The 14,150-nt window shown below is 39.1% G+C and overlaps 1 protein-coding gene across 5 annotated transcripts in view; it reads right to left on the reverse strand.

Moving 5' to 3' along the window:
- The window catches only part of Fbxo25 (F-box protein 25), a 54,764-nt gene extending 40,898 nt beyond the window's left edge, over positions 1-13,866 (reverse strand). Inside the window, exons 1-2 of one of the 5 annotated variants that reach the window (XM_003479396.5) lie at positions 13,339-13,866; positions 5,611-5,751 (exon numbers count right to left, since the gene is read on the reverse strand). In XM_003479396.5, coding sequence (XP_003479444.1) covers positions 5,611-5,744 — 134 coding nt within the window. In that variant the 5' untranslated portion in view covers positions 5,745-5,751; positions 13,339-13,866. The remainder of the gene's footprint in view (positions 1-5,610; positions 5,752-13,338) is intronic. The other 4 variants (XM_063235021.1, XM_063235022.1, XM_063235020.1 and 1 more) reach the window with 4 other exon arrangements.
- Positions 13,867-14,150: the final 284 nt, after the last annotated feature.

The following is a 14,150-nucleotide window of genomic DNA, read 5'->3' on the forward strand; positions in this document are numbered from 1 at the left end:
TGTGTATTCTTCTGTCTCCATTGGTCTTTAAAAATTGTATCTTATTGGATTTTATTATATATGATAATATAAGCAAAAACTTTTATAGACAAGGAGTTTATATAGAAACCATTGTTCATTTTCTGTCTACTGGTTCTAAATACCCTGTAATAATGTCATTCTCTTAAATGGTTTTATAGTGTCTTGATATGTTTGGTGCTACAGTATAGGAAGTTATACTTAAAGATTTCAAGGAAACAAACACTATGGTAACTATTTTTATGTCAGGATATCTTGTGGTGAAACACTATTTTGCTTACATGGTTATGATTTTACCTGCGCTGTTCTGTTGTTATGCCCTCTTTTATCTCAATCCCCCCCATTTTTAAAAATTATTTACTTTTTTCTTTTTCTTTTTTTAATTAAGGGAAAAATAAATAAAAAATAGCAGGATATACTATAGTAACCTACTTTGATTTCCTATTAACTTGATTTGAAATCCTGTATAGCCCTCACCATCTTGTTTTGACTGATTTTTCTCTATTCTGCTTTGCTTGATAGTACCAAGTTCGAAAGTATAGGCATAACTGTGAAGACAATAAGAATCATTATGATGCCCATTCCGGTTGACTATTATTTTCTTTTAAAATCCTGTAATGTCTCCAATGCTTTGGTTTTATTCTTTACTGTTTAGTTCAATTTTATTATAACTGCCAGTTCTTCTTAAAATAGCAAGAGGCAGTATGGTAACCATTGTTGATCACCTTATATTTTGTTTTTACATTATCTAATATGTCCATCCTTTTGATTTGATTGACTTTGTTCTGATATGTAGCATTTGGTTTTACTCTCTTCAAAAAAAGTAGTAAGAACTGTGGGAGTAATAAAACCCAAAATGTGTAATTGTCATTGTACAAAAGAAAAGAAAAGAAAGTGCTCTAAAGGTTATAACTGCATATATGTTTAAGTGTATAAGATAGATAACCATATTACTGAGTGTTTTTTGGATCATTGAACAAAACTGTTTGCACTGTCACTGTTTGAAAGTCCACTTTATATGCTTCAATTTTGTAACTTGAACAATTTCTAAGATGAGAATCTGTAATCTATTAACTAGTGATTTCTTACTGTTTATTTTTTAAATTTTGTATTACTTGTACCCTTTTCCTGTTTTTTTCCTTTTTCTCCTTAAATTAAAAAAAAAAAAAAGAAAAGAAGCATCAATAATAAATACTGCTAGAAGCAGTATTTGCTGAGTATCACATTGAAACAAACTATTTGCATCACTTAGTTATACTACATAGTCATATAGACACACAAAAAGTACATATACAGAAGGTCTTCTGGGTTTTACTGAAACTTCTAACAAGACACCACAGAGCCGACAGCCAGACACATTTTGACAACAGTTTCACCAACTCAACAGACATAGAATGTCTGTTATGTAGTTCTTGCTACCTGTGAATTTTGACCCTGTAGAGACTATATCCACATTCTGACAGGAACCAATAACAGTGTCTTCTGTCTTTGTCCTTGGAGGGATCCACAATTCAGAAATGCTTTATATAAGATGCAATTATAGAAGGACTAGAGTAGAAGCTAATTCTGGAGGGGCAGCAACCCCATGGTCACACCCCCCATTGTTACACACAAGTACTCAAAATAAGCCTTAAAAATAGAGCACTTAGTAAGATTTAGACAACAACAACAACAGAAACTGTGAAGAAGGTGTTAATGACTAATGTGTAAGAAAAAGACCCAGGATCTTGGGTGACACACATGGCTGAGCATAAGCTTCCCAAGGGCAGCACATCCTCTGCATACCCTCAGTCATGCCCGTTACCTCCCAGAAAAGAGAGGAACCCAAAAGTCAGACAGAGCCTAGATGCTCAGCTTCGCAGCTCTCCTCAAAACAAACCGCCCTCCAACATGAACTGTGGGTGGTGCCTCACTGTAATCCCAGCATTGGGAGGCTGAGTCAGAAAGATTACAAGTTTAAGGCCAGTATGCACTACATAGCAAGTACAGTACCCTTTGTCCTTGCAGCGTCCTTCCTGTTCATTGACTCAATGTGTGGGCTTCTTGCTTGCCTTGACCCTCTGCGAGCTGCAGATACACTTAGCACCTGACAAGTGCATTTCCATTAGATATGGGCTAGCTAGCCCCTCCTCCCTTGTATACATCCAAATCCTGTGAGTAAGAGGTATTCAGAAGAGGGTTTAACATCTACTGCAGCATCGCTGGCTTTGGTGATAACATAATGTTGAATGAATGTGCATCTGGATGAACTGGATAAATGCTCATGAATTTTGTCTGAACTTTCCATTTAAAATGAAATGAATCTAAACAACAGGCTACTTTTTAAGGTCTATTTTCATGCATATTTACAAAAAAGTACATTAATACAGAATCTTGGTCATCTACACTGTTTTTTACTATGGTAATTGCTCTAACTTTAGAAAGCCCACTCCAAATAAAAGAACTAGAAGCACTGTTTCTCAAAGATAGAGGGAGGAAGATACAGTTATTTTATTGAACCACTCAAACTGGTAGTTGTAAGGCTGGAAATATAACTCAGTGGCAGAGTTTTTGTCTAGTCCTGAGCTTAATTCATAGGAACAGAAAATAGGGAATGTGGTTGCACATGGTTTTACTTATTTTATCAATTCTATGTTCAAAGTTAAGTAACTTGTCCTTCTGGAAAGGAAACAAGCACTAGAAACCCGCTGCAGTCTTGTGTGGCCCTCGGCTCTCCCCATAGATTCCAACATGCGTTGCGATAGGCACAAAGAAGAAAAGCAGAGTGGCAAAGAAGTTCTCTAGACTTTCAAAGCAACTGGAGACAAATCCTCCCTTTGCTCACCCCACAAGGACAGTGTGGCTGCTGTGTAACACCTTCTATTTTACTGAAGACATGTGGACCTTTTCAATCAGGAGACAGGCATCTGTTAGCATGCTATTTCAAAGGACTTGTATAAAAGTCTGAAGGGGGTGAAAGAGTATATGCAGAATGCAGATAAGGGCTGAAGCTATCAACACATTCTGGACTGGGTTCTTAAATTCCATGTATATGTAAGAAAAAAAATCAGTTCTCATACATTTAAGCATGTTTGGGATGACAGGAAAAAATATACAAGTAAAAGAATAACAGCAATATTTTCATTTAATTGTAGCTTTTTAAAAACCTGTTTCTCCATCCTAGACTATGACTTGAGGAATCTCCACACTTTATAGTAGCTGAAGTAAATAGGAGATACCTCACATTTTTAGCTATTCCTAATCAACTTCTAACTTAAATAATATGCTATAAAAACATAAGACAGTTAAATAATACAACAACCACCTAGAAAATTCAGAACTGTGTATCATTAGTTATACAATACCAAAAGTGTTATCAACCTTGAACAAACTTTATACCATCAATATTAAATAAAACTCAAGGTAGAAATCTTGAAAACACAGGTGTAGGTAGAGAGTTTGTAAACAAAATTCAGACTGCATGGGAAACACTTCAACAAATGAACAACTGGGATCTCATCCTATTAAAAAGCTTTTGCACAGCAAAAGAAATCACCAACAGAGTGAAAAGACAACCCACAAGGTGGGAAAAATTTAGCCAATTGTCCCTCAGACAAGGGACTTCTATCTAAAACATAGAAAGAACTGAAAAAAACCAAACTTCCAATTTCAAAGAGTCAGCCCAGAAATGGGCATCTCAGATGAATACACACTTCTGAAATGAAGAAATACAAGGGTGAGGGTCTTAGCTCAGAGGCTCAGTGCCTGCCTGGTAAGTGCAAATACCTGAGTTTGATCCCCAGTACCTCCACTTCAAAAAGGAAAACATACAAATGGCAAATAAATGTATGAAGAAACATTCAACATCATTGGTCATTCAAGAAATGCAAATTAAAACAAAACTGAGATTACATCTCACCCCCTCAAAAATGGCTATCATCAAGAAATCAACTAATAACAAATACTGATAGAGCTATGGGAAAAAAGAAATCCTTCTCCACTGTTGGTGGGGATGTAGAATGGTGCAACCACTGTGGAAGTCAGTATGGAGTTCCTCAAAATACTAGGATTTCCACCCAGATATTCCCTTTCTGGGTATCTTTTCAGAGGATAAAAACATGCCACAGCAATATACATGCACCCATGTTTATAGCAGCACAATTTGTAATAGCTAAATCTTGGAAACAACCCAAATGCCCATCAACTGAGGAATGGATTAAAAAGATGTAGTATTTTTATACTCAGCCATAAAGAAGGATAAACTTGAGACATTTATAAGTAAATGGATGCAACCTGAGACCATACTCAGAAGCGAAGTACATCAGACTCATGTGTGTAAACACTGTATTGTCTCCTTTGAGAAACTGAAAGAGTAAATAAGTTCTAAAATGTACAATAGATATTGTGAAATGGGAAGAAATTGTTCAAAAGGAAAAAGGAACAGGATGGGTGAAAGAGGAAAGGACAATAGGAACAAGGGAGAAAATGCAATTCGGTCATACTATCAGTGTCTCTTAGTTCATTAAAAAGAAAAACTTGTACTAATATTGATTGCAGAACTTTTATACCTTTCTTTTGTACCCTAAGCAACTACTTTAAAGTTAACATGTATTAACTATTATTATTTGATCATTCTGCTATGAAATTTTATTTTTCCATTTAAAAAATCAATAAAACTCAAAAAGACAAAAATACCAACATATACTCAATAAATATTATGTGCTATTTTCACTATAACTGAACTATAAAATTAATTTTTGCTTCCAATACTGTAAAAACTAGTCTCTGGTCTAACTTCTGTCAGAAAAACAGATGGTCCAGCATACACAATTGCTAAGAATGCAAATGTCAAATAAAAACATTCAGTAAAATCCATGTCTAGACCCATAACACTCCAGAGGATGACTCAAGAGTGCCCTAAGTGTCTACTTTCTCAGTTATCACTGAGCATGGATTGCTGGAAACCACACTACTGCCATCCACCTTGTTTCTGTGTTTGCAGAATCTTAGATTTTTATCTAGTTATGGCCACACACAAAACAGACCACCTCAGCAGCCTCTTGGGAGCCGGTGGTCCAGCCAATGCAGTAAAGGCAGACTAATATGTTCAAATTGTGGGTCATGTCTCACCTATGTCCCCAACTGGAATGCAGACATAGTGGGTGACAGTCCCTCAGAACTTGCAGATAAAGCTATATTCTCAGGATTGCAGAGCAACACGACAGAATGTCACTCAGCCCCTGATAAGACCACCAAGCAATGTCATTACACTGACCTACACTTTTAGGTTTTTTGTCATGTGTAAGCCATTATTATTATGTTCTTGACATATACTGACAAAACTGTGTATTTTAATTTCCTCAGGTTCCTCTGTTATACGTGGTACTAAACAAATTCCTAGCTCCCAGATTATTATCAGGATTATGTGTTTTAAATAATAAGAAAGAGGATTCACAAGCATTAGGCACTGCACCAAGCTTCTTCTTTAGCAAAATAACTCCCTTCCCACATTCTGGTAGGCAATTCTAAAACTGTAAGTTATGGAGCTCTGCAGGGACATGAAAATGGTAGGCCATAAATGTCAGACTGTCATGTTTGCTGGCTGTGACTTACACATCGTGAGTGACGGTACACTGGCTGTTCTCTCTTTCAAGCTCCTGACTACAGGAGTCACATCTCTTCCAGCCATCTTCAGTTTTAATCCAACTCCACCCAGGAGATCTCCAGTCTTGACCCAGAAATGGCATGGCTCTCCTACAAAAAAGATAATTTACATTAAAATATATGTATGTAAAAATTAACAAGTTTCCAAGCATTTGTTCATTGATTAAAAGAATTTTCTACTTACCATTTTGTTACCAGCTCATCATTAACGTTGGTTAGTAATGAGTGGTGAGACAGTGCTGATGACAGTACTTTGGTCATGCCAAACTGATAAAATAGGAAAAATGCTTAATACTGCATGTGTGAGGACACACTGCATGTGTGAGAAGCTATCTAAGCTTCTGCCTAAACAGCAAGCAAGAAACACAGAATCATTTCAAAGAATACACTCACTGCCACAGGTCCTGGGCAACATACCTGGAAATGTATTCACATTTATCACCACTAGGTAAGCCACTTGGGATGGAGTTCACCAAGAGTAAGTGGCCATGGCCAGAAGTGAGAAGACATGATGGCCAGGTAAGACAGAGGAGTCAAGCTGTATTCTGAGATCAATGAGGGGGCCAAGAGACTTACAGGTTAAATGATTTCATCAGACTTGAGCTTTAAAGGAATCAGGTTTTCATTGAGAAGAACAGAAGGCTGGGGACAGGGACTCAAGGCTACACAGTAGTGGCCTTCAAGGAGAGTGAGCTAAATCAATACTGGGAGATGGAGCAGACAGCACTCTGGGATGGGGTGGCCTTGCAGGGAAGAAGTCAGGACATCCGGATCCTTATAGCAGAAGGTATATTAGGAGATGCTGACTTAAGTTTAATACACTAAAATCATTATAAAAATTATGACATAAATATGATACAACAAAGTTGTCATGGTAACATGTGCTTGTAATCCTAGTTACCTGGGAGTCTGAGGCAGGAAGGTTTCAAGTTCAAGGTCAGCCTGGAAAACTTTGGGACCCTACTGAAAATAAAATAAGGGGTTGGGGGTGTAGTAGTAGAGTGCTTGTCTTGCATGCACAGGGCACTGAGTACAATCTCCAGTAATGAAAAGGGAAAAAAAAGATGCAATAGATATACCCTCATGGACCTTACTTACAATCTGATGAGAATGACATCATACATACTAACTCCTCTCACTGACTGGATTTTGCTTCCTTTTGGTCAGTGGTTTCCAACTGCACTAACATCATAGTCTGGAAAGCTTTAAAATTACAAGTGTGATTCCCCATTAAAGACCAATTAAGTTATTTTGGAGGGAGGACTAGCACTGCAGATTCAAAGCCTTCCCTGACTATCCTATGCAACATAATAAGGGCCATCTGGAATCATGTTTTTACCCTCTGTTCTCCTTCAAGAGAACACAACATGTTGTCCATCTCTGTATCCCTTGTTACTTTGAACAAAGCCACATATCAATCTATTTACAGAATGAATGAATGAAATGCATGGCTCAGAAAACAGAGGGTAGCGAATAATATAGGAAAAGCATCAGAATTCAGAGAAATCAAAAGAATGAAAATAATCTCACAGAATATGCAGCAGGTCAAGGAAAGACCCCAAGGAACACCAACAGGTCAGAAGCAAATGAGTGAAGACAAGCCAAAATGGAAGCTGGAAAGGAGGGCTGCGAGGTACAATAGATGAGTGCAAGTCAGGAGGGGAAATTGGAAAAAGAGAGTGAGAAGGTAGAAAAAGTGCATGAAGTCAAGAGAAGAATATTTTAAGAATGAGAAAACATAATGAAGCCAAACATGTTAGAAATTGAAAAACAGACATTTTTTTAGGCACAGAAAGGAAATTGAAAACTTGCTCAAAAACAGTTTCAGCAGAGCAATATTTTAAGAATCGCATGTCCAAAGTTGACTTGGAAAGACTGGAGGTATAAGTAACTCAGTGGTACATGGCTTGCCTATCCTTCAGGAGATCCTGGATTTAATCCCTAGCACTGCAAAATATCAAAATCACACCTATACCCCCACGCACCTCAAAGAAGGACAGAATATTGTCTCTTGAGAGTACTTGAGAGATTCAGGAATCCAAATCTCAAGTGTTCAATACCACCAACTATATTTTGAGTAACTTACAAAAACCAGGCTATCAAATGGGAATTTATGCTATTTTTGAAGAGATCAAAATAATTTGGAAAGAAATTATATAGACTTCAATGTGATTTCTGGGTCAACTCTAGGTCTCATTTCCTGTACCAGCATGTACAGTGTAAGTTGAAATAATTTTCTTTACATTAAGATCTCAAAACCTTGTTAAACTAACTCACAGTCAGAACACTTCCTTTTCAGTCACATATTGTTAAATACTTGCTTTAGAAAATACTTTAAAACTATCCTTATATTTTAGCACATTGTGGTAAGTCATCTTATAGATCTGCTTCACAGACACAGACTGCTGCAAAATGCGAAGACCACCACCCATGCCCAGTCAATCCATGATTCTCAATAACACTCAGATGTAGGTCAAAAAACATCCCCACAAAAGAAGAATCAGGAAGTAACAACGCCTGCTTCACATGTGTATCCACACTACAGAAATGTAGATGTAGGGACTGTTTGGTAACCAAAATATCTCACTAACACATTGAAACTGTCAATTCAGGAAAATAAAATCAAGTGGTAACTCTGAAAAATATCACTAAGGATCAAACAGGATTACTTCAGTAACTGGGCAACTAACTAAAAGTCCTTGCCCTCAAAGGCATGCCACTCACCCAATAAAAACTAAAAGCAGAAAACCAAAAAGCCCTATACACATGTAATATAATGTGTGGATGTGGTACATGCATGTATACACATGCAATCTTATAATTCCAAATGAGTTGTAAAAAGAATAACTAAGAAAACAGAAAAAAATAGTAGTAAATAGAGAAAGGGCAGGTCAGCCAGGAAGGTTCTGAGAATGAGGACATGAGTTCATACTTAAAACATGGTGCTATGGTTTGTGTTTGGGTGTCCCCCCAAAGCCTCATGCAGTCAAGGAGGCAGCTAAGTCTAGTATTTGTGATTGGCTTACTGTCTAGTGCTGAAATTGGGGGTGTGAGTACTGCACCCATTCGATGGCAGGGAGCCAGCATACAATATAAGGGAGTGAAGGAGGTATGTTTTTCCTCTTTCTTGCTGTTTTCAGTCTTGTCACTTGTGGCCACCATGAACGGTTGCCACTTAACCACACCACCCTGCCTTGGATCCAGCTGAGTAATAGAATAAAACCTCCAAAAACTGTAAGCTAAATAAACCTTTCTTTCCTTCATTTTAGGCACCAACTATTTTGTCTCAACAAGTGAAAAGAAACCGAGACAGAATTTAATACTAGAGCAGTGAGGTCACTACTGTGAGCATGTGGTTCAAGAGCCTTTAGAAATGGCTTGTGGGAAGTTTGGAAAGGTTTGGAGATGTTGCCTGGAAGAGTAGCCCTGCAACAGCTTAGTCTGTTCTGTACGGGAGATTCTAGTCAGGGCTCAGAAGACCAGAAGTCTGACAGAAATCCTGGTAGTAAGGACAAGGTTCTGCTAGAAAGGACTGTATTGGTTACTGCAGTCCAGATGATGTATGCTGGATGTATGCCAATCCACAGATTGGCAGAAAGTTTGTCTGCATTTTGTTCACATCCAGAGACTTTGCCTGAGACTAAGATTAAGAACAGTGGACTAATTAATCTGGCAGAAGAAATTTAAGGCAGTCAAGTATTGAGGTGGCTACTGTTGGCAGCTTTTAGCCTGATTTATGTTGCAAATCAAGAGAAAAGAGCCCAGGAGGGTGACTTAAAATATGAGTTTGGCCAGAAAGGAAGCTCCAGTAAAGCTGTGGACTGTAAAGACAGAGCTAAGATTTTGATTGCTGAGAAGAAAAAGAACAGAAAAGATGGCCTGGGAGCATCACAGGAAGTAGTAACAGATCTCCACCCTTTGAAGCCTCAAAACTGAAAAAGTAAAAGATTATGCTTGAAGAAGAAAGCCACCAAGCACAATATTTGAGCGGCAGTGGAGGCCACGTGAGGTTCCAAAATGACGGCAGCTGTACCAGGTTACAAAATGGAGGCAGCATAACGAATTTGTTCCCAGAATCAAGTTCAGAGTGCTCAAGATCCAGGCACTTGGCCCCTACAGCCAAGGGAGAGGAAAGCCTGGCTACTGCTTCAGTTGACAGAGGATCTTGGCAGTGTCAACATAGTACTGATTTTAAGTGCATGCAGAATGCATGAATTTTAAGGTTAAAAAGGCATTCACCCCAATTTCAGAGGGTCTGGGATGCCAGTCAGCGTGTGAGGCTGTGAGTGTGAAGCTAAACGTATAGTGGAGAACCCAGAAGTTTGGAAAAGTCAGGAGTGTGGATTATCTTAAGGAAAGCTGCAAGGATTGAGCAGAAGAGGCCTAAGAGAGAAGCTGTGGGAGCTACAACCACCAAAGTTGCTATGAGGGTGAAGTCACCCTTTGGAGCTCACAATTTTTCAGATTGCTTCAGATGCTGGACATGCAACTATAGGACTTAATGTTTGCCCTGCTGGATTTTAGACTTCCTTTAGTCCCATTCCTTTGTGTCTCCCTATTTGGGCCTTTTGGAATGGAAATGTTTATCTTGCACCATTGTATGTTGGAAGTGTTTAACTTTGTTTCAATTGTACAGGGGGTTACAGCTAAGAGTTTGCCTTAGAACTGGGAGGAGATTTGGGACTTGGACTTTCAGCAATGCTGAAACTGTCAGGCCTTTGCAACTCTTGGAGATGGACTAAATGTCTTTCACGTAAAGGATATGTATGAATCTTTTGGGGGACGGCCAGGGGTGGAATGTTATGGTTTGTGTCTGCAAGTCCCCTTAAAGCCTCATGCAGTCAAGAAGGCAGCTGAGTGTAGAGTTTGTGATTTGTTCACTGTCTAGTGCTGGGATTTGTGATGTGCATGCTGCACCCACCTAGGGCAGGCAGCCAGCATACAATATAGGAGAAGAAAGGAGATGTGTCCCCCCTCTCCTTTTTTTTTTTTTTTTTTTTTTTTGCCATTTTCAGTTGTCGCTTACAGCTACCATGAACAGCTGCCCCTGAGCCCAATACCACCTTGCCTTGGATCCTGCTGAGTATGGACTGAAAACTCCAAAAATTGTATGCTAAATTAACCTTTCCTTCCTTCATTTTGGGCACCAGGTATTTTGTCTCAACAATGAGAGAAAAGTAACCAAGACACACGGTTACCTATTACACGAATGGAGAGGCAAAGAATGAAATACTACTCACAATTGTGGGAGAAAAGTATGTGACAAATCTGCAGTACAGATTGGCAGAGATAGAGAACTATTGAAGGTCAGCAGAGATTGGTAGGTAAAAAAATGACCAAACACAGGTCATGGAAGATTCTGAGATCAAAGGTGTTTGGATTCTGTTCTCTGAATAAAAGATTTTGAGTAATGTGTAAGGATGGTTGTTAGAAAACAACCATCTTATAGTGGCTGTATAATAGATCAAAAGAGAGAAGGAAATTTTAAAAATCTCCTTACACAACATAGGCTTAGTACTTGTGTTCTTTGCAACTGTATCCTTTGCTAACAAATTATTTTAAACCCTGATGACACATAAATATTGTAGTCAATCTACAAAGACACTATATCCATTCCCTGTTTAGTACACTTATCTCCTGACTTTAAAATCCATCTTAATAGCATTTATGCAAAATAAAGAGCCAATGTGGCATTTCCAATAATACAACCAATTTATTTTTGCATTTCTACATATTCTGTAATTCAATTTGACTTTAACAACTTAATGGGAAACACATATAGGTCAGTTTGAATTTTTCGGCTGTCTGATTTTCATTTTAAGGATTGGCAGGAGTGCAATGTAAAGAACGGATTGTGGAAATAGAATAAAGGCAGGCTCCAGACGTATCTGTTCTTCTGTTGATGTGTATATATTTCTTATGGTCTGTTCTTTGAATCACAGAGTTGTACTTTACAGTATAATCTATAAAGTTCATGAACTAAAGGATAGACTTTAGAAGCAGATTTATGTAAAGACAATAATAGGGCGGAGGATGTAATTTAGTGGTAGAGTGCTGGCCTAGCATATGTGAAGCCGTGGGTTCAATATAAAAAGAAAAGAAAAGGAACTTGCAATTTAAAAGGCCTTTCAAGGTTTTTTTTTTGAATGTGTAATTTTATTTTTGAAGTTTAGTTTACTAGTACATATTTGTAGTATAATATTTACAACCCTTTGTGTGGGGTTGGTATGGACATAACTCATTCTAATTCCTTTTTTATATCTCTATCCCTTCCCTCCCTTTTCATTGTCAAAAGGGGGAGGAGATCATGATAACTTTGTATGTTTTAATGGCTCTAAATATAAAACAAGAAAATAGGAATCAAAACTCTAATACATTTTAAAAGGCTACATATGCATTGCTATTTGTTTTTCAGATGAAAAAGAAATGGAATAACCAGTACTTAACAGTATTTATTAAACTAATCTTCAAAAACAATAAATGTTGTCAGGAGTGGTGATGCACATCTGAAATCCCAGCTGTTGGGAGGCTGAGGCAGGACAATCATTGTGAGTTCAAGGCCAGCCTGGCCTACCAAATGAGTTCAAGGCCAGCCTTTACACATAGTGAAACTCTGTCGCAAAAAGACCAAAAATTCAAAAAAAAAATTTAAATGCTGATCATATTAAGCAAGAGCTACACATTGTATAAGAGAAATATGTTACAATGAAAATAGCAAGGAAGCTTCAAATTCCGAGAAAAATGTTGGTAAAGGCATTTATTCTCCTTTTAGTTTTCATCATGAATTTTGAGAAAATAATTTTCATTGTTCTGGAATAAGAAAGTGATTGCTCTTCAATTTGGTATTTGATTTTTCTTTGTTGCTCTTTTTGTCTTACAATATTTCTAAATATTAAAAGTCAAATAATTTAGGGTCAAATGGTTTGTAAGTGTTGACAAGTACGATCTAGAAAGGACATCAAAAAATTGCAAACTGCAAGCTTAACGTTAGAAACAGGATTTACACCAAGAAAGCTTGAGAGATAATTATAGATACTTCATAGAAGTAGAAGAAATATATCAGGAAAAAGAAAAAAAATATGTTTTTCTGATAAGGGTCGTATGATAAGGATTTGATGCTGGCAAGAAGAGAGGTCTAGGGCGAAGATGGTCTCTAGATTCCCCATTTGAGCTCAAAATGGGTCTGCACAGGCCGAGGGGGTGGAGATGGAATTCAACTGTAAATGTCAAAATGTACTTACTAGTAAAAATCCTCAAGGATCACCTGCGAGAAGAAAAGCAGGGAAGACGCCAAAGAAGCGTCAAGTCAGGCACTCAATGACCTGTAAGGGTGGCATAGCGCCCTGGCAGTCGTCCCAGGTCAAGGGCATACAAGGGCAGACCCCTGAAAAACACCTGGGCCAGGCTGCAGACAGTTGGGGGGTGGATTCGATGGGGAGCCCGACAAGTCAAGGCTCGCAGAGCCTGCAGACACTTAGGGAGCGAGTTCGAGGGAGAGGCAGGCAAGCCAGGGCCCGCGGAGTCCTCTCCAACAGGAGGTAGGGCAAGGAAAAGATCAGGTGCAGAGATGTGGCAGAACTGGGGACTCAGGTTCCGTGGGACATGGCCTGGTGTAGCCTTCCCTGCAAGAGGGCCCCCTTCCCTCCCCACCCGGCGCGCCCATGGCCCTCTCCTCACCTGTAATTCCCACCTGACGCTGGACGACCTGGAGGTACACAAGCTGCTTCTCTTGGGCAATATTGCCGGAAGTCGCTCGCCGCTGCCCGGGCGCCTGGAGAAGCTCCGCCCTCGGCCACACTTGATTGGCCGGCTCCAAGATACTAGGCGAGTTGCTACCCGGTCTTGGTGGCCATGCGAAGGCGTTTCCCTGTTAGCCGGCCCTCTGCAGATGGCAACAGCTGTTCGCCAGCGCTAGAAGTATCAGTGGGCAGCCCTGTCAGCGACTAGGGTGGCGTCGCCCGCGGGACACGATAACAAGCTAGCCCAGAGCTTGTTATCTGCTGATCTTAAGGCGTAGGGCTTGCTGGGAACGCCCTACAGGAGCTGCTTCCACGCGCGGTGGGATGTTTTTTCTACTCGGAACTGGGGCGCGAGCCCGCGGGACGTGAATGCAGTCACTGACCGGAGGTGCGCCTGAGAGAGACTTCCGCCAAGCGGTCGCGTCCCAGCCGCTCGAGCAAGATGGTTCCTACCCTGGGAAAGCCCAGAACACACAGGACTTGGGGTTTGCAGAATTTTTGGAACAGCATCTCTTGTGTAGTAAGCAAAGACGTACAAACGTTCAATTTTAGTATTTTTCTTTCTACGACGAGTGCTTTTATATTTGGAACACGTCAAGAAGATACACGTATCTGGAAATTTTTTTTTGTAAATTATTTCTGATGTACTTATTTAATAGTTTCTTATTTTTGTCCGTTTAATTTTAGTAAAATAGATAATTTCATATTACATAGAGTGAAAGTCCATTTATTGTTGATAAAATTTATAAG

The sequence above is a fragment of the Cavia porcellus genome, unplaced genomic scaffold (genome assembly GCF_034190915.1).
Source record: "Cavia porcellus strain 051 isolate PalLab524CR breed Dunkin Hartley unplaced genomic scaffold, mCavPor4.1 scaffold_24, whole genome shotgun sequence".
Lineage (NCBI taxonomy): Eukaryota > Metazoa > Chordata > Mammalia > Rodentia > Caviidae > Cavia > Cavia porcellus.